Source organism: Pelophylax lessonae (genome assembly GCF_965119305.1).
Source record: "Pelophylax lessonae genome assembly, chromosome: 11".
NCBI classification, from domain to species: Eukaryota; Metazoa; Chordata; class Amphibia; order Anura; family Ranidae; genus Pelophylax; species Pelophylax lessonae.
This window is the reverse complement of record NC_138778.1, coordinates 56508016-56535957: the sequence shown is the minus strand read 5'-3', so window position 1 is coordinate 56535957 and position 27942 is coordinate 56508016. Positions and strand designations below refer to the sequence as shown.

Below are 27942 nucleotides of genomic sequence, written 5' to 3'. Positions count from 1 at the left end.
ACTCAAAAAACTGAAGCCAGAAACAGGCAGGTAACTAGCATTTCAGATAGAACTCTGCAACAGCAGCCCCCCTTTCTTCTTTTAGTAGAGGTGTAAAGTCTTTTTTCGGACCCATAATAAGGCTTACCTGAAGGTACATTAAATATCTTCTAAACTTGTGGTGTTTAGAAGATATTCCCAATGGACGCAGCCAGTGATGTCACCAGTGCATTCGCTCTGAAGGTCCAGCATATCGTGCCGGACCTTCAGAGCTCCGTGCCACAGCTGACAGCCCCTGCGCCAAAGTGACGTCATTGTGGCTCCGGCCACTCATAAGGCAGGAGCCCGCAAACCCGGAAGGAAGACCAGGTGAAGATGTAAGCCTTGTCAGCTTCGTTCTAGAGTAAATATTTCATAAAGTGCTTGTATGCGATGCATACTAGCACATCATGCCGTTGCAGGGGTTCTGGCAGGGGCAGTGCAATGCAACACTGGCACTAGCCTGCATGGTTAAATGTAGCATTTTACCATACAGGCTAGTGTGCACCTAGCCTACCAGCCAAGGAAGCTGCCGACTTAGCCTCTGTTTTATCTGCAGTTGCCATGGTGCTGCACATGTAATCAGTTCTGACACCAGCCTATTCCCCTTACACTAGGACAGGTAAGAGAGGACGTTCCAGCACTCACTATACTGTGGCATGGCGCATGTGCTGGACATAGTGTTATATTCTACCCATCAGCACCACTCACCCACCCACTCTTTCTGCTTTTTTCATTCATAGAACTCGTACTATTCTTTCCCACAATGTGTTCTGTGACTGGAGGAGACAGGTGGTAAAAATGTGGTTGAGCCACGTTTTTACCACCCCACAACTGCTCTCCATTTATCTGGGAAGGCAGTGGCCAGGGGTGTACACATGCTGCAGGAGCAAAGCTTAGCTTTGCAGCTGCTACAGGAATCAGCACACCATGGATCTTTATATTAAAAAAGAATAGCGCGCAAATGCAAAAGAAATTACTACCAAATCTGAAGAGAGTCCATAAATAAAAATGGCCATATGGTGGGACCAAACCCCCATTTTTATTTATGGACTCTCTTCAGATTTGGTAGTAATTTCTTTTGCATTTGCGCGCTATCCTTTTTTAATATACATGTCTTTTGGTTCATAGCTGCAGCAGCTTTGGAAATACATGGGTATGCTCCCCCAAATTTTTTGCCTGTTTATTACACCATGGATCTTCAACTGCAGTCCAAAGATTTTATTGCAGAGGTCACATCACAAAAGAACAAATGCAACGTTTCAGAGCTGTGCAGGGCCCCTTTGTCAGGCATGTAATGGCACTTCTGCAATAAAAGCATTGGACTGCAATTGAAGATCCATGGTGTGCTGGCAAGTATGTGCACTGATCTGTTATGTCTGGTAGTTACTACAGCACCCACTACAGATGAGCCTAGTGATCCAGGAAAGTGTGCAATGGAAAAATAGAAAAGGAATTATACCCCATCATCCTCGCCAGGCACTAGTGCGCCCCCCAACCCCCGCCCTGAACGTGCCTTATTCAAATGATAAGGTCCGCATGCAAGCAACCCAAAACTGTGCACAACGCATGCGGTTGTGGCCTAGTAGTCCCACATTTAGGAGGTTAAAACAGGTAGTGAGAAGGCAATACTCCTCCTTACCACCTGTCAAATGTTCCCTGAAGAGCGATCTGTAAGAAGAAAGCTCCTCAGAGAGAAAAGTAAGTGTAAACAGGGCTTTACAGTTCACTCTGCCAACGTCTCGACACATATTCTCAGCTGGGCTGTGTGTGCATGTTTATGTAGTGGAGGATGGAGGGGGGTTGATGCCAGGCTCCTCTGGAGAATCTATAGTGGAGAATCTATAGTGATCGCTCCAACTGCAGATGATGTGTAGTGCCTGTTCCTCTTCTGCCTCCTCCAGTACAGGTACACAGAAGAGGAGCAAGCACTACACATCATCTGCAGTTGAAGCAATCACTATAGATTCTCCAGAGGTGCCTGGCAGCAACCCCCTTCATCCTCTACTACATAAAAATGCATGCTCATATGCGAATATGTGTGGAGACATTGGCAGAGTGAACTCTAAGGCCCCATTTATACACTGCTCATAAAAATTAAAGGAAAACCTTGAAAACACATCAGATCTCAATGGGGAAAAATATCATGCTGGATATCTATACTGATATGGACTGGGTAATGTGTTAGGAATGAAAGGATGCCACATTGTTTGATGAAAATTATCAACCTACAGAGGGCTGAAGTGGAAAAAATGATGCAGCAGGCTAGTCCATTTTGCTGAAATATCATTGCAGCAACTTAAAACGGTACTCAGTAGTTTGTATGGCCCTCATGTGCTTGTATGCATGCCTGACAACATCGGGCATGCTCTTTTTGAGACATTGGATGGTGTCCTGGGGTATTTCCTCCCAGATCTGGACCAGGGCATCACTGAGCTCACGAACAGACGGAGGTGCAACCTCATGGCGTCAGATGGACCAAAACAATGTCCCAGGGGTATTCTATTGGATTTAGGTCAGGCGAGTGCGGGGGCCATTTAACGGCATCAATTCCTTCATCCTCCAGGAACTGGCAGCTTACTCTTGCCATATGAGGCCGGTCATTGTTGTGCACCAGGAGGAACCCAGGACCCACTTCACCAGAGTAGGGTCGGACAATGGGTCCAAAGATTTCATCCCAATACCTAATGCCAGTCAGGGTGTCATTGTCCAGCCTGTAGAGGTCTGTGCATCCCTCCATGGATATGCCTCCTCAGACCATCACCAAACCGGTTATACTGAACAATGTTACAGGCAGCATAATGTTCTCCACAGCTTCTCCAGATGCTTTTAAATCCGTCACATGTGCTCCGGGTGAACCTGCTCTCATCTGCGAAAAGCACAGGGCACCAGTGGTGGACCTGCCAATTCTGGTGTTCAATGGCAAATGCCAATCAAGCTCCACAGTGCTGGGCAGTGAGCACAGAGCCCACTAGAGGACATTGGGCCCTCAGGCCACCCCCATGAAGTCTGTTTCTGATTGTTTGGTCAGAAACATTCACATTAGTGGCCTGCTTGAGGTCATTTTGTAGGGCTCTGGCAGTGCTCATCCTGTTCCTTCTTGCACAAAGGAGCAGATACCGGTCCTGCTGATGGGTTAAAGCGGTAGTATCCCGCTTTTTGACACTTTTACCTACAGGTAAGCCTATAATAAGGCTTACCTGTAGGTACAAATAATATCTCCTAAACCGGCATGGTTTAGGAGATATTTACAGTGCATGCAGCCGCTCGCGCGAGCGGCGCATGCGCTCTGAAGGTCCGGGGGGACCTTCAATTATCTTGCCGGGAGCTTGCCGGAAAAATCACTCCCGCGCGCATGCGCGGGAGTGCGTCATCGCGGCTCCGGCCAATCATCGCGCCGGAGCCGTCTCTTCCGGCCAATCACCGCGCCGGAGCCGCCGAACCCGGAAGAGACGGCGAGGGATCATGGCAGCGCCCGCAGCGATGTCCGGGGGTCCGTGTCGGGGCTTCGTTCTAAGGTAAGTTACACATAATGGGCTAGTATGCGATGCAAACTAGCCCATTATGCTTTTGTCTTGCAGGTTTTTTTTTTTTTTTTTTTTTTTCTAGGGTTTACAACCGCTTTAAGGACCTTCTACGGCCCTGTCCAGCTCTCCTAGAGTAACTGCCTGTCTCCTGGAATCTCCTCCATGCTCTTGAGACTGTGCTGGGAGACACAGCAAACCTTCTGGCAACGGCACGTACTGATGTGCCATCCTGGAGCAGTTGGACTGCCTGTGCACCCTCTATAGCAGTGATGGTGAACCTTGGCACTCAAGATGTTTTGGAACTACATTTCCTATGATGCTCTACTACACTGCAGAGTGCATGAGCATCATGGGAAAATGTAGTTCCAAAACATCTGGAGTGCCAAGGTTTGCCATCACTGCTCTATAGGGTCCAGGTATCGCTTAATGCTACCAGTAGTGATACTGACCCTAGCCAAATGCAAAACTAGTGAAAAACAGTCAGAAAAGGGGAGTAGGGAAAAAATGTTTCAGTGGCCTCCACCTGTAAAACCATTCTGTTTTGGAGGTCGTCTCATTGTTGCCCATCTAGTGCCCCTGGTATTTTCATTAACACCAACGCAGCTGAAACTGAATAACACCCCGCTCTACTACTTAAAGCGGAGTTCCACCCTAAAATTATACTTACCTCCATCTTCATGCCTGGGGTCACCTGAAAAACAAATGGATAATCGCAATTTTTTTTTTACTTACCTGGTTTAGCGGCGATTCGTCACTTCCTGGCTTTGCAATGATTCCTGGGAGCTGAACGTCATCGCTCCCAGGAATCATTGCGCCTGCACCGGCCCCGATGTCAGTTCCGGTGCAGGCACCGTCATACCTTGCTAAACAGTTTCTGGCCCAAAAGCTGTGCAGGGATGACGCTGCGGCACCGGAAGTGACGGCGGGGCCGGTGCAGTGCATCGCGGGACCGAAGAAGACGGAAGAGGACACAGAAGAGGATCGCGCTGGCTTCAAGCTGCCCACACCTGAGATGGCAGCGCTGGACAATAAATTTTCAAGGTAAGTATTTCTTCTTGCAGGTAAGTGCAACCCGGGACAGATCAGAGGCTATCCATTGTGGAATGTACTAGCTCTGACTGTCCCGGGGGTATTTTTATAAAAAAAAAAATGTCCCAGGGTGGAACTCTGCTTTAAAGAGGAAGTAAACTCTTTAAGTTTTTTCTTTTTTTTCCCTGCAAAGTAAATGCATAATGTGCTAGTATGCATCACATACTAGCACATTATGTGACACGTGACACTTCCCTGCAACAAAGCCCACGTTGTCCCTGCTGCCGGCCGCACCAATCTTCACCCATCTTCCTTCCGGGTCTGCGGACACCGGCTGCATTACTGGTCAGAGCCGCATGACGTCACTCCTGCGCAGTCACGGCACAGGGCTTTGAAGAAACGGCACGGGCGGCCATTTGTTCAGAGCGCATGTGCCGGTGACGTCATCGGCTGCATGCAATGTAAATATCTCCTAAACTGTGCAAGTTTAGGAGATATTTACGGCACCTACAGGGTAAGCCGTAATATAGGCTTACCTATAGGTAAAAGCCATCAAAGTGGGTTTACATCCACTTTAACTGACCAGATAAATATCTCAGGTATTGAATTGACTTGATGTTGTACTCTGATTAACCACTTGCCGACCAGTCACTGGGACTCACTGCGGCAAAGTGGTTAGTTCCCGTCCAGCGACGTAGACCTAGGTCGCTGGACTCCTCCCCTTGTGGGCGGCGCTCACGCGCCGCCGGAGGCTCGCTCCCGCTGTATTCAGTCACAGCGGGAGTCGGGCCAGGGGAGGAGCGGCAGTGATCACCGCCGCTCTTCCCCGATCGTCGGGGATCGAGTGTGGAGATCCGCCCGCTTGTGTAAACAAAGCGGGCGGATCTCCTAAGTGACAGGCAGGGTCAGATTGCAGGGTTCAGCATAGCTGAACCTACGATCTGTCCCTGTGTCACTCAGTCACCTCCCCCCACACATGTCAGTAAGCACCAGGCATACATTAACCCCTCTCTCTCCAATAAAATGAACCCCTTCCCTGCCAGTGTCATTTTTACAGTAACAGTGCATATGTATAGCACTGATTACTGTAGTAATGTCACTGGTAACCCCAAAAGTGTCAAAAATGTCAGTCAAAGGTCCGATCTGTCCGCCGCAATGTCGCAGTCCCGCAAAAAAAAAAAAATCACAGATCGCCGACATTACTCGAAACACCAAAAACGACAAAAATCTTGCCCTTAGTAAGTAAACGCAATAACTTTTGCGCAAACCAATCAAAATACGCTTATTGCAATTTTTTTTACCAAACATAGGTAGCAGAAAACAAATTGGCCTAAAATGATAAAAAATTTTGATTTTTACATTTTTTTGGGGGGGGGGGGGGAATTTCATATAAAAAAAAATGTGAAAAATATTGTTATTTTTGCAAAATTGACGCTCTTTTTCTGTTTATAGCGCAAAAAGTAAAAATCGCACAGGTGATCAAATACCACCAAAAGAAAGCTCTGTTTGTGGGAAAAAAATGGACGTAAATTTCGTTTGGGTACGGCGTTGCATGACCGCGCAATTGTCAGTTAAAGACGCACAGCGCCGAATCGCAAAAAGTGGCCTGGACGTAAGACAGCAAAATCCTCCGGTGGTAAAGTGGTTAAAAAGTTGTTCCTTTAAAATTTTTGCTCTCTGAAGGGAATTCCTCCTTTACTGGAGGAAGCTTCACATACAGACATATAGGGGGGATTTACTAACACTGGAGGGTGCAAAATCGGGTGCAGCTCTGCATAGAAACCAATCAGCCTCCAGGTTTTATTTCAAAGCTTACTGTCACCAGCTGATTGGCTACCATGAACAGCTGCACCTGAGTGCTCCAGTGTCAGTAAATCTCCCCCTCCATGTCAGTGATAAGCACACAGGCAGGCAGCAGCCATTTTTAGTCTGTCTGCAGAATCATCGGGGGGTGGGGGGGTTACCCACAGGTGTCACACTACTAACCGGAGAGGATCGCTCGGCGGGGTCCCCATCCTCCTCGCCCCCACTCTGGCTCCTCAGCTCCGGGTCTCGGCCGGTTCCCATCATCAGAAGTCAGCAACCAACACCGGACATCACTCACAACACAGGCGCGATTATGTCATCAGAGCGCGCCGCCCTCCCGTAGCCATAGAAACGGTCGGCTGTCCCTGAAATGCTGTATGTGGGGCTGAGGTAGAGCTGTCTGCCCTTACTTAGCAACTGATGTGTAAAGAGAAAAATGATGATGATAATAATACAATAAAAATATAAGGATATTATTAAATTACAACTGGAAGAGTTTTTGTGACATTTTTATTGCATTTTATAACTAAAAATACATTCTATTTTCTTTGTGTTTGCGATCTATCAGGATTATGGGGCTGTACCACACCATAGAGCCTAATAAAAATATCAGCCGCTCTGATCTGTTCATAACTAGGAAGAATGGGAATAATCCATGAAACACTTCAGGGCTCATTCACACAAGGCCACATAGAAAGCTATCGCTCTGTTCACACCACAACTATGTGTAAATGTATCTGCTGCCATCTACATAGTTGCAAACATCTTAAAGGCATTATTAGGAACACTTTTTTGTCTGTAGGCAGTGTATTATGGGGGGGGGGAGGGTAGGCGTAGAAGAAAGAAAGAAAGAAAGAAAGAAAGAAAGAAAGAAAGAAAGAAAGAAAGAAAGAAAGAAAGAAAGAAAGAAAGAAAGAAAGAAAGAAAGAAAGAAAGAAAGAAAGAAAGAAAGAAAGAAAGAAAGAAAGAAAGAAAGAAAGAAAGAAAGAAAGAAAGAAAGAAAGAAAGAAAGAAAGAAAGAAGGGAGAGAGAAAAAAAAGGAAAGAGGGGTGGAGGGAGAGATAAAAAAAGAAAGAAGGATGGAGGGAGGGAGGGAGGGAGAAAAAAAGAAAGAGGGGTGGAGAGAGAGATAAAAAAAGAAAGAAGGATGGAGAGAGAGAGAAAAAAAAGAGAAAGAGGGATGGAGGGAGAGAGGAAAAAGGGAAGGAAAGAAAAAAGGATGGAGGGAGAGAGAAAAAAAGAGAAAGAGGGGTGGAGAGAGAGATAAAAAAAGAAAGAAGGATGGAGGGAGGGAGGGAGGGAGAAAAAAAGAAAGAGGGGTGGAGAGAGAGATAAAAAAAGAAAGAAGGATGGAGAGAGAGAGAAAAAAAAGAGAAAGAGGGATGGAGGGAGAGAGAAAAAAGAGAAAGAGGGCTGGAGGGAGAGAGAAAGAAGGAAAAAGGGAGAGAGAAAGAAAGAGGTATGGAGGGAGAGAGCGAGAAAAAAGAGAAAGAGGGGCGGAGGGAGAGAGAAAAAAATAAAGAAAGAGGGATGGAAGGAGAAAGAAAAAATAAAGAAAGAGGGATGGAAGGAGAAAGAAAAAAGAAAGAAAGAGGGATGGAGGGAGAGAGAAAAAAGGAGAGAGAGAGAAAGAAGAAAAAGAGAGAGAGAGAGAAAGAGAGAGAAGGAAAGAAAGAAAGAAAGAAAGAAAGAAAGAAAGAAAGAAAGAAAGAAAGAAAGAAAGAAAGAAAGAAAGAAAGAGAGAGAGAAAGAAAGAAAGAGGGATGGGGAGAGAAAGAAAAAGGGAGAGAGAGAGAAGGAAAGAAAAAGAGAAAGTAAGATAGAGGTAAAAAGGGAGAGAGAAAAAGGGAAATAAAGAGGGATGGAGGGAGAGAGAAAGAAGGAAAAATGGAAAAAGGGAGAGAGGGGAGGGAGAGAGAAAGAAAGAAAGAGAGAAGGAAAGAAAAAGAGAAAGAAAGAAAGAGATATGGAGGGAGAGAGAATAAAGAAAACAAAGAGGGATGGAGGGAGAAAGAAAGAGAGAGAAGGAAAGAAAAAGAGAAGGAAAGAAAGAGGGATGGAAGGAGGGAGAGAGAAGGAAAGAAAAAGAGAAGGGAAGAAAGAAAGGGGGATGGAGGGAGGGAGAGAGAGAGAGAAAAACAAAGAGAAAGAGGGGTGGAGGGAGAGAGAAAGAAAGAAGGAAAAGGAGAAAAAGGGAGGGAGGGAGGGAGAGAGAAAGAAAGAGAGAAGGAAATGAAAAAAGAGAAGGAAAGAAAGAGATACAGAGGGAGAAAAAAAAAAGGAAAGAAAGAGGGATGGAGGGAGGCAGAGAGAAAGAAAGAGGGATTGAGGGAGAGAAAAAGAAAGAAAGAGAGAAGGAAAGAAAGAAAGAGGGATGGAGGGAGAAAGAAAGGAGGGAGAGAAAGAGAAGAGAAAGATAGAGAGGAAGAGAGAGAAGGAGGGAGAGGGAGAGAGAGAAAAAAGGAGGGATGGAGGGAGGGAGAGAGAGAGAAAGAAGGATGGAGAGAGAAACACCCTGCTCCTGCCTACTACATACAGGTTCTGTGCACTTTGTTCTACATGAATTGAAATACCATCATTCAGTAGCACAGCTCTACAGCAGCTGCATCCGGATGGCCAATACTGCAGTACTGTAGCTACAGCTGTCCTTATACTTGTCTGTGCCTCCTTGAAACGTCTGGAAAGCCTCTGACAGAGTCCAGACTGTCCAGGACTAGGCTGAGGAGAGCTGTCATCAGAATGATTGCCCCACAAGTCTCAGATTTAGGGGTCCTGCTCTGCCTTTTGGTAATAACAATGATCAACTCTGAGGCACTGATGTCAACAGTTCCCCAAAAAATTGGTAAGTAACAGCAGTAGGCCCCATTCATGTCTGTGCGTCACACTAATGCAGTTTTTCATGCGTTATTTCCGTGTATTTTGCGAAACTACTTTAAAGCGCAGACCTTTTTGGGGTGCAGAGCTTAACGCTTCTCTAACGTGTGTTTTGGCACAATTTTCGCACAACAAAATGCATGTCTGCTAGTGGCCTGGGTGCTAGGATGTAAAAACTGTTGGTTTTTATTCTTGTCATGCTGTGAGTGAGGGTCCCAATGGTTTTCATATGATATGTAGTATCTCAAAAAAGTGAGTACACCCCTTACATTTTTGTAAATATTTGATTATATCTTTTTATGTGACAACACTAAAGAAATTACACTTTGCTACAATGTAAAGTAGTGAGTGTACAGCTTATATAATACAGTGTAAATTTACTGTCCCCTCAAAATAACACACAGCCATTAATGTCTAAACTGCTGGCAACAAAAGTTAGTACACCCCTAAGTGAAATTGTCCAAATTGGGACCAAAGTGTCAATATTTTGTGTGGCCACCATTATTTTCCAGCAGTGCCTTAACCTTCTTGGGCATGGAGTTCACCAAGACTTCACAGATTGTCACTGGAGTCCTCTTCCACTCCTCCATGATGACATCACGGAGCTGGTGGATGTTAGAGACCTTGCGCTCCTCCATCTTCGGTTTGAGGATGCCCCACAGATACTCAATAGGGTTTAGGTCTGGAGACATGCTTGGCCAGTCCATCACCTTTAACCTCAACTTCTTTAGCAAGGCAGTGGTCATCTTGGAGGTGTGTTTGGGGTTATTATCATGTTGGAATACTGCCCTGCGGCCCAGTCTCCGAAGGGAGGGGATCATACTCTGCTTCAGTATGTCACAGTACATGTTGGCATTCATGGTTACCCCAATGAACTGTAGCTCCCCAGTGCTGGCAGCACTCATGCAGCCCCAGACCATGACACCCCCACCACCATGCTTGACTGTAGGCAAGACACACTTGTCTTTGTACTCCTCACCTGGTTGCCGCCACACACACTTGATACCATCTGATCCAAATAAGTTTATCTTGGCAGGTTGACCCCCCACCTCTTCAACCTCTGCAGCAACGCTGGCAGCACTCAAACGTCTAGTTCCCAAAGACAACCTCGGAATATGACACTGACCACATTCATCGTCTTTGTTTGACCATGGCGAGGCTTGTTCTGAGTGGAACCTGTCCTGTTAAAGTTAACTACTGTATGCTCTTGGCTGCCGTGCTGCAGCTCAGTTTCAGGGTCTTGGCTATCTTCTTAAAGCCTAGGCCATCTTTATGTTGAGCAACAATTCTTTTTTTTCAGATCCACAGAGAGTTCTTTGCCACGAGGTGCCATGTTGAACTTCCAGTGACAAGTATGCGAGCGTGAGAGCGATAACACCAAATTTGCAACACTAACGAATCACATGACACAGGGGAGGGAAAGTGACTAATTGGGCCCAATTTGGACATTTTTTCACTTAGGGGTGTACTCACTTTTGTTGCCAGCAATTTAGACATTAATGGCTGTGTGTTGAGTTATTTTGAGGGGACAGCAAATTTACACTATTATACAAGCTGTACACTCACTACTTTACAGTGTCATTTCTTCAGTGTTGTCACATGAAAAGGTATAATAAAATATTTACAAAAATATGAGGGGTGCACTAACTTTTGTGAGATACTGTAACTATATTTTAGGCCCCTTTCACACCTGAGCAGTCCTGGAACGCACAAGAAATGTACCAAGACATGCATTGTGCTCAAGGTGCCTTTGATCCTTAACGGCACCTCGAGCGCAATGCGAGTTTTAATCCCCAATGGCATGCCAAGCCTGATGCGTGTTTTAATCCATAATGGCACCCTGAGTACGATGCATGTTTAAACCCACAATGGCACCCCGAGTGAAATGCGTGTTTTAAACCACAATGGCACCCCAAGCAGGATGCATGTTTTAATGCACAATGGCACCCAAAGCACGATGTGTGTTTTATTGCACAACAGAAACCCAAGCATGATACAGGTTTTAATGCACAATGGCATCTCAGGCACGATGCGTGTTTTAATCCACAATGGCACATCAAGGGTGATGTGTGTTTTACTCCACAATGGCATCCCGAGCACGATGTGGGTTTTAATCACTATAGGCACCCTGAGTGCGATGCGTGTTTAAACCATAAATGGCACCCCGAGCAGGATGCGTGTTTTAATTCTCAATGGCACTCCAAGTACAACGCAAGTTTTAATCCCCAATAGCACCCCAAGTGCGATGCATGTTTTAACCCAGAATGGCACCCGAGCATGATGCGTGTTTAAACCCAAAATGCCACCCCAAGTGGTATGCCTGTTTTTATCCACGATGGCACCCCAAGTGCAATGATTGTTTTTGTTTTAACCCACAATGACAACCCTAGCGCCATGCATGTTTTAATGCACAATGGCACCCCAAGCACAATGCGCTTTTTAAACCACAATGGCACCCCAAGTGTAATGTGTGTTTTAACCCCCTGTGGCACCCCAAGCACGATGCGTGTTTTACTCCACAATGGCACCCCAAGCGTGATGTGTGTTTTGATGTGTGTGATGTGTGTTTTATTAGCCAATGGCATCCCCAGCACAATGCAGGTTTTAACCATTAATGGCACCCTGGGTGCGATGCATGTTTCAGTTTCCAATGGCAATCGGAGCGTGATGCGTGTTTTAATTCTCAATGGCACTCCGAGTACAATGCTTGTTTTAATCTCCGATGGCACTCCGAGCGCAATGCGTGTTTTAATCTCCAATGGCACTCTGAGTACAATGCTTGTTTTAATCTCCAATGGCACTCTGAGCGCAATGCGTGTTTTAATCATTAATTGCACCCCAAGTGCACTGCATATTTTATTGCACAATGGCACCCATCGTGCGATGCGTGTTTTAATGCACAATAGCACCCCAAGTGCAATGTGTGTTTTAAACCTTTATGGCACCCCAAGCAAAATGTGTGATTTAATCCACAATGGCACCCCAAGCGTGATGTGTGTTTTAATCAACAATGGCATCCCCGGCACGATGCAGGTTTTAATCACAAATGGCACCCTGAGTGCGATGCGTGTTTTAATATGTAATGGCACCCTGAGCACTCCAAATACAATGCAAGTTTTAATCCCCAATGGCACCCCAAGCACGATGTGTGTTTTAATCTACAATGGCACCTGAGCACAATGCGTATTTAAGATGATTTAAATAATTTAAAACCCGAGCTAAATCAATATAAAATAAATAGTGATCAAGTATAGATTATGCAGCTGCTTCTCACCAAGTAAAAACTTAGATAAAACTTAACAAGGTGTGCTCTTGACAAGGTTTACTAAAAAATGTGCCACATCCCTGGGTCATAGACAAAATATGTGGGTGTTCCCCTGGGGTGGGATTTTTAGGGCACAGAAAAGAAAATTATCCCAAAAATTTAAAAAATAATTGAATTTTATTGATGTACAAAATACACATAATAAAGATTAAAAAATAGCAAGCAAAGAACATATACGTAGTGTCAGAAACCAACCACACAGTACAAAGTCGATACCCAACGCGTTTCGAAGTGACTGGGCAGCTTCTTCATCAGGGTTGACTTTAGGTGGTTTTATGGTTTGCTGCACATGGATATTGAATGGTTGCTAGAATTAAGATCAAAACAGGATTGATTGGAGCCTGACTGGTGCTGTACGGTCTGAGAGGAAATCAAATGGAGATGGATATTTGCCGGATGATTATCCTATCGTGTGTCCCCTAGATTAAGGACCGCTGGAGTCCAAAGTGGCTGGACAACTCACTGAGAAAGAGCCATCAAGGGCTGAGTTGAAAAAGTAACAGAAAAAAATTGGTAGGATGTATAAGACACCAAGCTCCTGAACGGCAGACTGCGCCAATCCACGGACTCCAGGAAGTGACATAATTGGTTCTGCTGTGACCGGAAGTGAGTCAACGCGTTTCACCCCACCTCCCAGGGTGTAATAAAAAAAAAAACCAATGCGTATTTAAACCAACAATGACCCCCCTTAAGTGGGATGCATGTTTTAATCCACAAGGGCACCCCAAGTGCGATGGTTGTTTTTGTTTTAACCCACAATGGCAACCCAAGTGCAATGCATGTTTTAATGCCCAATGGCACCCCAAGCAAGATGCGTGTTTTTTTCCACAATAGCACCCCAAGAGTGATGCATGTTTTACCCTCCTGTGGCACCCCAAGCACGATGCGTATTTTACTTCACAATGGCACCCCAAGCGTGATGTGTGTTTTATTCGCCAATGGCATCCCCAGCACGATGCAGGTTTTAATAACTAATGGCACCCTGAGTGCGGTGCGTGTTTTAACCATTATTGTCACCCTGAGTGCGGTGCGTGTTTTAACCATTATTGTCACCCTGAGTGCGGTGTGTGTTTTAACCATTATTGTCACCCTGAGTGCGGTGCGTGTTTTAACCATTATTGTCACCCTGAGTGCAGTGTGTTTTAACCATTATTGTCACCCTGAGTGCGGTGCGTGTTTTAACCATTATTGTCACCCTGAGTGCGATACGTGTTTTAACTCTCAATGGCACTCTGAGCGCGATGTGTGTTTTAACCATTATTGGCACCCTGAGTGTGATGCGTGTTTTAACCATTATTGGCACCCTGAGTGTGATGCGTGTTTTAACCATTATTGGCACCCTGAGTGTGATGCGTGTTTTAACCATTATTGGCACCCTGAGTGTGATGCGTGTTTTAACCATTATTGGCACCCTGAGTGTAATGCCTGTTTTAACCATTATTGGCACCCTGAGTGCGATGCCTGTTTTAACCATTATTGTCACCCTGAGTGCGGTGCCTGTTTTAACCATTATTGTCACCCTGAGTGCGGTGCGTGTTTTAACCATTATTGTCACCCTGAGTGCGATACGTGTTTTAACTCTCAATGGCACTCTGAGCGCGATGCTTGTTTTAACCATTATTGGCACCCTGAGTGCGGTGCGTGTTTTAACCATTATTGTCACCCTGAGTGCGGTGTGTGTTTTAACCATTATTGTCACCCTGAGTGCGGTGCGTGTTTTAACCATTATTGTCACCCTGAGTGCAGTGTGTTTTAACCATTATTGTCACCCTGAGTGCGGTGCGTGTTTTAACCATTATTGTCACCCTGAGTGCGATACGTGTTTTAACTCTCAATGGCACTCTGAGCGCGATGTGTGTTTTAACCATTATTGGCACCCTGAGTGTGATGCGTGTTTTAACCATTATTGGCACCCTGAGTGTGATGCGTGTTTTAACCATTATTGGCACCCTGAGTGTGATGCGTGTTTTAACCATTATTGGCACCCTGAGTGTGATGCGTGTTTTAACCATTATTGGCACCCTGAGTGTAATGCCTGTTTTAACCATTATTGGCACCCTGAGCGCGATGCCTGTTTTAACCATTATTGTCACCCTGAGTGCGGTGCCTGTTTTAACCATTATTGTCACCCTGAGTGCGGTGCGTGTTTTAACCATTATTGTCACCCTGAGTGCGATACGTGTTTTAACTCTCAATGGCACTCTGAGCGCGATGCTTGTTTTAACCATTATTGGCATCCTGAGTGTGATGCCTGTTTTAATTCTCAATGGCACTCCGAATGCAATGCGTGTTTTAATCATTAATGGCACCCCAAGTGCAATGCATATTTTAATGCACAATGGCACCCATTGTGTGATGCGTGTTTTAATGCACAATGTGTTTTAAACCTTAGGTGAACCCAGGATAAAAGAAGGTAGATAGGAGAAAGAGGAGTTCATCAAAATAGTTTAATTTCAATAAAACAAACATTAAACCTTCAAACCAGTGCTTGGGCATAAACTGCATACAGACTTTCCGGGACGCTGCACCTCTAGTGCTTTCATGTAAATTTTTATTTCAAAAGATTAGCAAAGTAGCAAGGTCACCAATTATCATATGTTTATCTTTATTTATCTCATATGTCTATCTTTATTTTCGTATTCCAGAAACATAATCAAAATTAGGTTGCTGCAGATAGCACTTCTTTTCTCCTTTTGTTTTGTTAATATGAAACCTGTCCTACCACACCCTATACAATGCTTTCGGAACAATAGTAGACAATATATTTAATGAATGGATGTTGACTAGAGCTGTAAGGACTGGTTCCTACCAGCCGTGTTGGTCATATAGCCTTGATTTGCATAGGGCTTCTTCACAACAATGTGCCGGGTTTGTGTGCGTTGCACATTTTTCACATTGCAGTGTGTTGCAACATACGTAAATGAGACGCTGTGCATGGAGTTGAACGAAATATAATTTAATCACTTCTGAACTGGCAGGTTTTACCCCCTTAGGCCCCTTTCACACAGGCGGACCGTTCAGATCCGCCTGTCAGTTTTTTTTGGCGGATCTGAACGGTCCCCCCATGCATGTCTATGGGGCATCGGATGTCAGTGGAGACATGTCCACTGACATCCTATCCGATCCATTCCATCAAATCTGGATGGAGGGAACCCTATTTTCCACCCGTCCAGTGGATCAGATCGGATGGGATCGGATGGGAACGGACCGACGGTCTGTTCCCATCCAATTCCCCCATAGAGATGTATGGGGAACTGACAGCTGTGTCTCCACACACAGCACGGAAAACAGCTGTCATCCTCCTGCTCAGCGGGGGATCGGCGGATCGATCCCCCGCTGAGATAAACGGAGTCCGTCTGATGGACTCATAGTGTGAAAGAGCCCATAATGACCAGGACATTTTTTGCCATATAGCACTGCGTTACTTTAACTGACAACTGTGCGGTCGTGCAACACTGTACCCAAATAAAATTTATGTCCTTTTTTTCCCAATAATAGAGCTTTCTTTTGGTGGTATTTGATTACCTCTGCTTTTTTTATTTTTTGTGCTATAAACAAAAAAACAGTGACAATTTTGTATAAAAAACAATATATTTTACTTCCTGCTATAAAACGCAGCCAATAAAAAAAATACATCAATTTAGGCCAATATGTATTCTGCTACATATTTTTGGTAAACAAAATCCCAATAAGTGTATTTTGATTGGTTTGAGCAAATGTTATAACGTCTACAAACAATGCAACATTTTTATGGAATTCTTGTTTATTTTTATTTTTACTAGTGTAGCAGGATTCTCAGCCATTTTGCTGGATATGGGTCCCCCTGGGCCAGGGGGTGCAACAAAAATACCTTTGTGCATGATCCCCCAAGTGTGAGCACTGAGACAATGTCCAGTCCAATATCTTTGGGTTTTTTGTATTTATTGAGAACTTGGATGGGAGAAGGAATGAGTGGGATATTCCTTTGGCTCAACTATGCACAATATTCTAGGGACAACTGAGAAATGCCAATTGGCTCTGACTTGACGCTGGCTAGATGGCGGTCAACGCCGGTTGATGCTGATTAACGCTGGCTTGCTGCCTGTTAACTCCAAACTGACTTTGGGCTGCTTTCTTGCATAAAGAAGTTCTCTTTGAGCTCCCTTAAGCACTCCTTGCTGAGGTAGCTACTTGTACTACTGCTGCACTGCCTAACACTTCAGGGCCCACACCGGCACCCCCTTTCTCTCACTTAACTTCAGGGCTTAGACTCTGGCACCCCCTTTCTCTAAACCTTCTCCACAGGTTAGCTGGCTCCTGGATCCCTCTGACCTTCTGGAGTGGTCCCCTCTCCTAGGCAGACCCCTGGGCGGTTTCAAGTACTCACGACGCTGTTTTTCCCCGAAACCTCTGCCCAGCAGCTTCACTCGGTTCACAGCACTCTGGATCCCTCTCTCTGCAGCTCAGCTCAACCTTCGTCCTCTAGGCCGACTGCCCAGGACACCCTCACTATCGCTGACAGGAGGAGTGACAGCCGTCAGCCTCCTCCTGGGACTCTGCTTCCCACCAAAGATGCCTTGTCACACGCTCCCCTTAGACTTATAGCCCATCCCAGGGTGCATTGCGGAAAACTCCGCCCACTGAGGTAGCCATAAGCCCTGGTGTGCTATTGGCTAGGTCTCCTCCACTGTCCAATAAAAGCCCTCATTGGAAACAGTGGGGAGACTCCCCAGGCTCAACAGGTCACACCTGGAAGCATGTGACAGCCCAACTAAATGATCAGGCCCCCCTGATATGCAGACAGGGCAACCCATCTGCTCTTTCCTAGCACCTACCTAGGAGGGTGCTACACTAGTAATGGTAGCAATCAGCGGTTTTTAGTAGACCTGCAACATTGTGGCGGACAAATCGGATATCAAACTGACACTTTTTGGGAATCAGTGACACTAATACAGTGATCAAAAAATGCACTGTCACTGCACTAATGACACTGGCAGAGAAGGGGCTAACATAAGGGGTGATCAAAGGGAATAATTGTGTCCCTATGGGGTGCTTATTAACTGTGGGGGTGTTGCACTGATTAGGGGAAGACAGAGATCCAGGTGCCTGCTTAGCAGGTACACAAGATCTCCATCTTAAGCACAATTTGGTCACAGCCACAATTCAGCATGGTGCACATAATAGTTTGGGGGACACACCACTCCAACACCATTCTCGGGAATTACAATTCTCTAAAATTCCTAAATATAACAATCGATGGGTGCCCAATAGTGGACCCAAAAACTGGCAGTAGGTGTCATCAATTGTGGACAGAGCGATCAGAGAGGGCGTAGCTGTCACCCCCATCACTGGAGAAGGGCACACTGGACGATAATTATGCCATGTATAAAGTTTATAAGCTTACTTACACATTACAATAAAAGCCCACCCATCCTGCAAGACTTTGACAGAATGCTAACAGACACATTGGAAGAACCCCCAACACAGTGTGAGCAAAACAGCGTGTTAGATGTTCCTGTTAGTCTTCCCTCCTTGTACATATATAGTCTGTGCAGCAGGGGTCGCTCTTCCCTACACATCGGACAGCGGTAGGCGGTGAATTACAAAACTTTCTATTGTTCCGCTATGGCACGCAGGTTGAACGTCTCGCTTCCGGTTTCACACAGCGCTTCCGGTATAAAGAGCGCCTAAGGAGAGAGAGCCTCCTGGTGCAATTTTTTTCATTCCCCAAATCGGTCGCGAATCCGCGGCATCCGACCTGCAGCCATGGTAAGTGCGGGAGAGGGGGGTCTTATGGGATGAGGGGAGCCGGCCGAGACCGGTATTGGTGGGTTTCTGTTGTGGGGGGGTCGAGGAGCGTTCCTCTGTGTGTGAGGGGAAATGAGCTCCCTCTCACCCGGTATTGTGTGTGAGGAGGACCCCTCAAGGGAATGAGACCCCCTCCTATCGGTCTGTAATGTAGAGTTCTCCCCTCTTCATCCTGACCAGCGGTTGTAGGCCATGCCTGCCTAGTAATGGCTGCTTTGTTGGCGCCTGTATGGTAAGCACAAAAGCTGGGTGTCCGTACAGGGAAGCTGGGTGTCCGTACAGGGAAGCTGGGTGTCCGTACAGGGAAGCTGGGGTGTCCGTACAGTGGTGTCCGCTGTTCTGCCTGTCTTCCATTCACACACTGGATGCTGTTTTGCCTCACACAGGATTTTATTTTCTCCTCTCCTGGACTCCTTTTCTCCAGGCGTGGAAAACCCAATGTTAGAATGCACCTACAGCTTCTACACGTGTGTGTGTGTGAAATACAATGTTAAAAGGCACCTAGAGCTTCTATGTGTGTGCCCATTATTGGCCTACCTAGAGGGGTGTTTGGAGGTACAAAGTCAGACTCCTCTGTTTTTTTTTTATTTACTGCCATTTGTGCATGAGACCTTTGTATGGAGTATAGCTGTTCTCTGTGATATTTAATTTATTTTATTCTGAGTAGTATACAGGTGCATCTCTAAAAATTAGAATATCAGTCAAAGTGTTACTAAACCCAGGATTTACTATATCTGGTCTCCCACAGAACATGGAAATGCAATTATTTTAGTAAATATAAACTGCTAAATACTTTTTTTTTTTTTTTTCCCCATAAGCAGTCTAATGCCTCCTATCAGTTCCTAGTAGGGATCGACCGATTATCGGCAAAGCCGATATATCGAGGGCCGATATGCACTTTCCCTGATATATTGGAATTGGCCACCAAGGTGACGATATTTCGGAAAGTGCTTGTACCGGAGTGATGCCTGCAGCTAGAGGCATCACCCCTGTACCGGCGTCCATAGCCAACGGTCGGCTATCTTGTAATGACGACCGTTGTGGCTAAGCCCCCCACCCCCACCCGTGGCCTTCTGTGGCTCGCCTGGGTCTACTGTCCCTCCGGGAGACCCGGGCAACCAGCCTGTATGGACGCTGAAGACCCGATCAAAGCCGCATTCAGCTCTGATCGGGTCTCCATGCAAAAACCCGAAAGTGATGTTATGACATCCTTTCCGGGTACTGGCACCAGATTCAAAACAGCAGAGTTTCATAAATCACTCCTAGCAGGGCCTCCACTTCAGGTAAAAGCTTGTATCTAGGTGATTTTTGTCACGCTCAAGGACATCCCTGGAAGAAGCTGCTTAACTCAGCTCTTCCAGGTAATCTGAATCCCCCCCCATTTCCCTACCCTCCTCTGGGGCTGAAACTAGGGGTACTTCCACTTGCTGTTTGGGCATCTGTTTGAAAACAGACTTAATTGGCTTAATTTTATTATTTTTTTTTAACTTCTTGCCGCCTGCGCTATAGCCGAATGACGGTTACAGCGCGGGCTCTAATTTCTGGGAGGCCGTCTTTATACGGCCTCCCAGTGACAGGCTCCCTGCGCGCATCGGGGAAAATCTGTGTCGGCCGTGTCCCTTGGACACAGCCAATCACAGATCGTGGTAAATGGCCAATCACAGCGGCCGTTTACCACGTGATCGGACCTTGCAATGAGATTATCTCATATGTAAACATATGAAATCTCTCATCGCCAGCTCTCCTTCCTCACACAGACTACATGTGAGGAAGAGCAGAGCCGATCAGCGGTTAGGGGACACAGAAAAATGTAATCAGGGCACTGATCACCTGTGCCCTGATTACAAAAGAGGTAAATAAAATACAAGAAGTGCCCCCATCACTGCCCATAGTGCTGCCAGTCAGTGCCTGCTCATCTAGGCACTGACTAGCAGCAGTGTGGGCACTGATGGCGCAGCCTCTCAGTGCCCAGCGGCGCAGCCTCTCAGTGCCCAGCGGCGCAGCCTCTCAGTGCCCAGCGGCGCAGCCTCATCAGCGCACATTAGTCAAGGAGAAAAATGTATTTATTTTCAAAATTTACTCGCAGAAAATAAGAAACTTTTTTTTTTTCAAAATTTTCAGTTTTTTTTTTTGTAAGAAATAAAAACCCAGAGGTGATTAAATACCACCAAAAGAAAGCTCTATTTGTGTGGAAAAAATGACAAAAATGTCATATGGGTACAGTGTAGCATGATGGCGCAATTGTCATTCAAAGCATGAATGCTGAAAATTAGCCTGGGCAGGAAGGGGGTGAAAGTGCCCGGTAGGCAAGTGGTTAAATAAGGTAGAAAAAATAGTATCTAAATGCGATTCAAAGAATGAATGCACAAAATGTAATAAGGCTTTCTATATTTTCTTTCAGACGGTGGGGAAAAGCAGCAAGATGCTGCAGCACATTGACTTCAGAATGCGTTGCATTCTGCAAGATGGTCGCATCTTCATTGGAACCTTCAAAGCCTTTGACAAGCATATGAATCTTATACTGTGTGATTGTGATGAGTTTAGGAAGATCAAGTAAGTGTTGGGTTTGTTTGTAGTGATCAAAACAATAAATGTTTTGCACTTGCTAATGTTCTGTTTCTCTAGGCCAAAGAACTCCAAACAGCCAGAACGGGAGGAGAAGAGGGTGCTAGGGTTGGTTTTACTACGTGGGGAAAATTTGGTATCCATGACGGTAGAAGGCCCACCTCCAAAAGATGTAAGTCCAACTCTCCTTCATTCTACTACATTTTCAACGGTTTACTGCATTCCTACTTTTTATAAAAATAAAAAGCCAGGGTGGAAATCAGCTGGCAAATATTTAAGTTTCTTTGCATTGGCTTACTGCAGAAGCCTTGCTACTACGGAGGAAACACATTAACCAATCAGGAGGCTGTACTGAATTGGGAGTGCTGTCCATCTAGATGGAGAATAGTGGACTATACAAAAAAGAACTAGCATTTTGAGTCATACGCTGGAGTGTCCTTGGCAGACTATTGCCCATAACAGGTGCTTGCATGCAATTGCAAAAAAATTTAAAGGTGCAGTGATCTTGCATATGTAACTTGATATGGTAACCAATCTAACTTCAGCTTGTTCGTTTAAGCACTGACAAAACCTAGAAGCTGGTTATTAAGAAAAGCAGGCAGCTGTGCATAGTAATGCTTTGGTACATTCTGTGTTTATATTGGCCACACCCTTTTGAATATTTGATGCTGGTGTGTACAAAAGTTCTCTTTAATCCACATTTTATACCTAAAGATGGCTTAATGTGCACTTTTCATACAGTATTGGTGCAATTATATTCAGTAAAAACACTGCACTTGTAATAGAGAGCCTTGTTAAGATGTAACAATTGGGAAAGGGCTCAAGTTATGGCATGCAAATGCTTCTAGTGCCTATAGGGGTGAGATATTTTGGCAGGTTTAAACTCTCCTTGGCATTCAGGAACTTGCATGTACCCAGTGGTGGGATTCAGCCGGTTCGCACCGGTTCCATAGAACCGGTTGCTAACTTTCTGCAAGTTCGCAGAACCGGCTGAATCCCTGTGCGCGTCTGAGGACGCGCAGGACAATTGAATGTCCCGCGCTCGGGCAGACGTGGCGCCATGGCCCGCCCATTCTGTGACAATAGCGAATGAGAATTCGCTATTGTCACATGATCCTCCTCCTGGCCAATCAGGGAGCGGGTCCTCCCGCTTCCTGATTGGCCGAAAGGCAAACACCGTGCCGTTGGACGAGAAGGAGGCTCCGCAGGAGGACTCGGAGACGCGGGGAGCCGACTGCGAGACAGTCCGTGAGGTAAGTACATGGGTCTCGCGGGGGGGGGGGGGGGGGATCGCTGGCACTCTGCAATTGGGGGCAATGTTATGGCTGGCACTCTGCAATTGGGGGCAATGTTATGGCTGGCACTCTGCAATTGGGGGCAATGTTATGGCTGGCACTATGCAATTGGGGGCAATGTTATGGCTGGCACTATGCAATTGGGGGCAATGTTGTGGCTGGCACTATGCAATTGGGGGCAATGTTATGGCTGGCACTATGCAATTGGGGGCAATGTTGTGGCTGGCACTATGCAATTGGGGGCAATGTTATGGCTGGCACTCTGCAATCATTGGGGGCAATGCTGTGGCTGGCACTCTGCAATCATTGGGGGCAATGCTGTGGTCACTGTGCATTGAAAGGGGGGCACACTGGTCTCTCTGCATTGAAAGGGGGGCACGCTGGTCTCTGTGCATTAAAGGGGGCATGTACACTGGTCACTGTGCATTGAAAGGGGGAACGCTGGTCACTGTGCATTGAAAGGGGGAACGCTGGTCACTGTGCATTGAAAGGGGGAACGCTGGTCACTGTGCATTGAAAGGGGGAACGCTGGTCACTGTGCATTGAAAGGGGGCACGCTGGTCATTCTGCTGGGAAAGTCGGAACTGGTTACTAAAATTTTTGAATCCCACCACTGCATGTACCCACTGCTAAACGGCGTCTGGATGGAATTATTATTTAGGCAGTATGAGGGTTGGTCTTTGTTGTGGTGAGATTTGTTCTTAAAGTAGAATTAAAGGCAAAACCTTTTTTTGTTTTGGCTAGTGGAGATGGGATTAGACGGTTTGTCAGTTTTCATTGTGGTCTGTGCCCCCATTAGAGATCCCACTTGATTTGTCCTGTTTACTATTATTGCATGTATCCCATATTTTGGGTTCTCCCCCAAAAAAAGTAAAAGGGGAAATCTTCCAATGGGGACACTAGTTCGGGGGGTCCCCTAAATTTGCAGGGATTTCCTCACTTGCTGTTTGGCTATGGGACAAAGTGAAGGATAATCTCTGCAATGGGAAAGGGTGGGGGGGGGGGGGCGAGGGCCTGATGGACTATTAATCCCCGCTCTACCCAAAAATGAAGTTTGCCTATAGTTCTACTTTAAATGCACTGGTCTTATGATTAGGGCCTTCACTCCACCTGAGTCCTCCCTATGTGCTCCATTGAAAGGATTTACTGCTTGGTGGCTGCTGTGTGTGTGTGTATACTGCAGCAAAGTGGCGCTATTGCGTAACGACTACCGTTTCATTCATTAGCCACTAGATGGCGCAGTAATTGGCTAGCGGATGTCAATCAACGGGTCCTGCGGACCTGTCTGCCGACACCTGCAATCATCCCCAGGAGCGGCAGAATACTGTTCTGCAAGGGGACAAGATTGGGATCTCGTGTCCCTGCTAAGCAAGAGCACCCCCTAGGAGGGACACTTGACCCTGATGTTAACCCCTTTCCTGACAGTGTCATCAGTGCAGTGACAGTGGCTTTTTTAGTAGCGCTGATCACTGTAATGTCACTGTCCCCGAAGTGTCAAATGGTTGATTTTTTTGCCCATCGAAGTCCTGCTAAAAATCGCTGATCGCCATAATTACTAGTAAAGTCCATAAAAATATTGTATCCTTTGTAGACGTTCTAACTTTTGCACAAACCAATCAATGCACATTTGGATTTTCTTTTTGTGTTTAGTGCAAAAAAATGCAGAGGTGATCAAATGCCACCAAAAGCTTTGTGGGGAAAGATACATTTTTTATTTGGGTAGTGTCACATGACCGCAATGTCAGTTAATGCAGTGGCATATAAAAACAAAGACTGAAAATGGGACTTTAAATGAGGTTAACTAGACATAAAAGTTTATTAAATATATAAACGTATAAAATGTTACATGGACACAAAGATATAGCATTCAGTAGACTATAACAGTACATATTGAATCCAAAAAGAATAACTAACTAATTCTAGGATCAAACAAGGATCTCAAGAATGAATACAATAAGACATTATAATCTGTGTGCTCAGTCCTTTAATATGTCCAATAATTGACTAAATTTGTAGGCTCAACGTGTTTCATGGACCTCCGTCCATTAATGAGGAGCTTGAATATAAGTTGTAAGTCTAAATAAAGATATGGTTGTAATATACTTTAATAACATAAAAAATATATATAAGGGGTATGATGGAAAACACTTTTTTTTTTTTTTTTTTTTTTTTTTTTAAGCAGTGTCCTAAATCCAAGAGCAATCCAGTGTTTTTGAGACTGAAGCCAATCCAGGGAATGCATCCCCTAGATATTAAACTTTTTATGTCTAGTTAACCTCATTAAAGTCCCACTTCTCTGTCTTTGGATAGAGATAGACACTCGGGATGGAGGTAACTAGACATTCCATGTGGCAAATCATAGATCCTCTCTCAATGCAGTGGCATATAGCAAAAAAGGGCTAATGTACAAGCGTCTCAAGCTATTTGAACTGAATATTTGATCTTCAACTTGCTGACAGAACTGAATCTAGGGCTAGAGTAACATTTGACTTTCTCTTGCAGACTGGAATTGCTAGAGTACCATTGGCTGGAGCAGCTGGAGGACCAGGAGTTGGGAGAGCAGCTGGTAGAGGTGTGCCAGCGGGTGCTCCTATGCCACAAGCCCCTGCTGGCTTGGCAGGGCCCGTCAGAGGCGTGGGAGGACCATCACAGCAGGTAAACCATTACACGGCACCCTTGAGAATCATGTGAGCATGTATTTTATGCTTTAGTCCTTTTTACCAATATTTAAAGCACTGCTTGAATTTAATTTTGCCCTGTGAAAAACAGAACATGCAAAATCTTTATCATGGCAGTCCTGCAGTAGTATACAGTAGGTACGTCTTGAAATGGATGTAGGCTTATGTGGACCCTGAAGCCCTAGGGCTCTAGCTAGGGTACCCCCTGCTGTTCTTTCCTCCCTGATTGAAAATTAATTTGTTGGTTTGTCCTCACAGGTGATGACACCACAGAGCCGAGGCAATGTTGCCGCTGCTGCAGCAGCAGCCACAGCTAGTATTGCTGGGGCCCCAACACAGTATGTTGCTGGAGGACGTGGAGGCCCCCCGCCACCAATGGGTCGTGGAGCACCCCCACCAGGTATGACTAATCCGATCTCTTGCTGTGCTAGACTAGATCTGTGATGAGAAACCTGGTTCTGAACCTGTTGATGAATCCTTGCAGGATTACCCTGAGATCTAGTCTTGATTTGTGTTGTGTACTATGTGATGTCTGATCTGCCTATTACTGATTTTATTTTTTTCCTATTTTTGTAGGCATGATGGGCCCACCTCCAGGCATGAGGCCACCCATGGGTCCACCAATGGGCATGCCCCCAGGCAGGGGACCAATGGGAATGCCACCACCTAATATGAGACCGCCACCACCTGGAATGAGAGGTAAGTTACGGTGCTTTCCCCAATTTAGATGAAGCCAACATGGCTTTTGTGTAGATTTAAAAAAAAAAAGTAAAACCTTTTTAAACATGGAACTACACATGGGCAGGTGCATTAGCACAGCCTTAATAGCAAAACATTGCCTGGCAATAAGAATTTTTCTCACTTTTGATGGTGTAAGGATGAAATGTCATGACTTGCCTAACTGATCCAGGGCCTCTGGGTCAGGTTTAAAGGATGGCATCTAACTAGAAACCCAGCATTTTATGAAAAATCTTATATGTATGCATGTTTAATAGGAGTACCAACCTTTTTAACTATGGCTACAAATGGATTATAATCGGATAGCCACTACATAGTTGTTAGATCCAAATGAGATTGTTGTCTGATTGGAATGCATGTTAGCTTTAGGCCTTTCACACAGCCGCTCCTTTTTTTTTTTTTTTTCCCCTCCGCTCCGGCACTTTTATTTTTTTTCATTGACACTTGTCATCTGCTCCGTATGTCTGCATATCATCCCATCCGTTTGCTGATGATATACGGACATAATGTATGTCTATGGGGATTGCGGATGACACCGCTGACATCCGATTTTGCATCCGTTCTGTTTTTTAACGGAAGAAAAATAGGGTTCCGTTCCAAAAAACAGAACTAAAAGGATGCAAATTGGATGTCAGCGGATGGTCATCCGCTGACATCCGCAATCACATTGACATGCATTATGTCCGTATATCACCTGCAAACGGATGGGGTATTATACGGAACGCCCGTGTGAAAGAGGCCTTGGAGATCCCCTTGTTATAGTGGCAATTGTAATCCAGCATTATGTAACAAATTCTGTTAAAGCGGCACCTGGGTTTAGGTAGTAGACAGCTAGAACCTTTGGATTTTCCTGTCCCTGTTAAAGTTCACTTTGTGTCTAGTGAAATCATTATCCGAATCGCAGTAGGCAAAGGGTAATCTCTGACACGGGCCCAAATATATGTTCATGCACAACAGAAGTTGCAGTGCTTTTCTACTCTAGTTGTATACGATTTTTGCAGGAATGTTAATCCTTAGTAAACATTTGCCCTCACCTATGGGTGATTGGGTATGCCTAAAACCTGGGCTCAAGTCTAACATCTATACCACCTCGTGTGCAAATTGTGATGGGTGACCTTTTATGTATGGTAGGCTCAAATGGCTATAGGTGTATCAACTATGTACTGTTCTAGTTAACTGCATAATTTTGGGCATTTGGCAGGGATTAAAAAGAGTATAGGGCCATCTAAAAATGTGAGGTGACAGGGTGTATTTTGCCTTGAATGGTAGAGGGGGGGGGGGGGGGGGGAAGTATAACTGTTCTAGTGTTGCTCTAAGCAAAAGTTTGCTCTTATTTTACAGGTCCTCCTCCACCAGGCATGAGGCCAACCAGGCCGTGAGCCAAGCTGCCTGTAGACTTCACTTGCACATCTGGTGTTCCTCATTTGCTCTCATGTCATGGGACTGTTGTACTTAATGTTTTGTAACCTTTCTTTGTAAATTGTTTTTAATAAAGTAAAGAAAACTCCTTAACGCTGTCCTTGTAAAGGGGGGGTAGGATTTATTTTCCTTTCATTGGGGAACATAAAATCAGTTGGGTTATACTACCACCTTCAGGAAGATCGGACATGGGCCGAAACTACACTTGGGGACTAGTGCTGTGAGTTTTTTAGAGAATTATGACAAATCACCTCTAAATACTTTTTTTTTTTTTGTGCCTTTTTTTATAGAATACTGTCTGCCCCCCTTGCTGCTGACCTGTGCTGCAGTGGGACACTGCATGATTTTGTCAGCAGGTCCTGGCCAATGACTTATGGCTGGGACCTGCTGATCAGCTGTGTCCAATCCTAGCACAGAGCAGCAGTTTGTGTCTCTTCTCCCTTGTTGGGCACAGTTACTCTTGATTGCCCCTAGATGTTAACCCATTCCCAGCCAGTGTAGTGACAGTGTACATGTGTGTATTGATTGGCGTTAATGTACTTTCCAGCCAGCACCAACTTGCCTGCCACACTCAGTCCCCCTATACATTTCTGATCACTGGCATTACCAGTATAGCGTCATAGCTGTGTAAATTCCAGTATCGCACAAACCAAATATACAGGTATTGAATTTTTTTTTTAAAAAGAAAAATTATTCAAAAATTTGTTAGTAAAACCATTCAAATCACCACTGGAATGCCACCAAGAATCTATTTGTGTGAATTATAGATTTCATTTGGGTATAGTGTTGCATGACTAGGTAAACTGCTAATTAAAGTAATGCAGTGCATTTATGCTTGAAGGTAAAACCTCTAGTGTGCAGTGAAAAGCCCAGCTCCCCTC

The 27942-nt window shown here is 45.3% G+C and overlaps 2 protein-coding genes across 2 annotated transcripts in view; one reads left to right on the top strand and one right to left on the bottom strand.

Moving 5' to 3' along the window:
• The window catches only part of DNTTIP1 (deoxynucleotidyltransferase terminal interacting protein 1), a 49297-nt gene extending 42584 nt beyond the window's left edge, over nt 1-6713 (bottom strand). Inside the window, exon 1 of the mRNA XM_082272952.1 lies at nt 6561-6713. Within this exon, the coding sequence (XP_082129078.1) occupies nt 6561-6644 (84 nt within the window). The 5' untranslated portion in view covers nt 6645-6713. The remainder of the gene's footprint in view (nt 1-6560) is intronic.
• An 11472-nt stretch (nt 6714-18185) lies between these two features.
• On the top strand, nt 18186-27149 carry SNRPB (small nuclear ribonucleoprotein polypeptides B and B1). The gene is made up of 7 exons (XM_082271382.1): nt 18186-18327; nt 20768-20919; nt 20992-21103; nt 24729-24881; nt 25163-25304; nt 25481-25603; nt 26984-27149. Exons 1-7 carry the CDS (start codon nt 18325-18327, stop codon nt 27019-27021), a joined length of 723 nt encoding a protein of 240 aa, XP_082127508.1. The 5' UTR covers nt 18186-18324; the 3' UTR covers nt 27022-27149.
• Nucleotides 27150-27942: the final 793 nt, after the last annotated feature.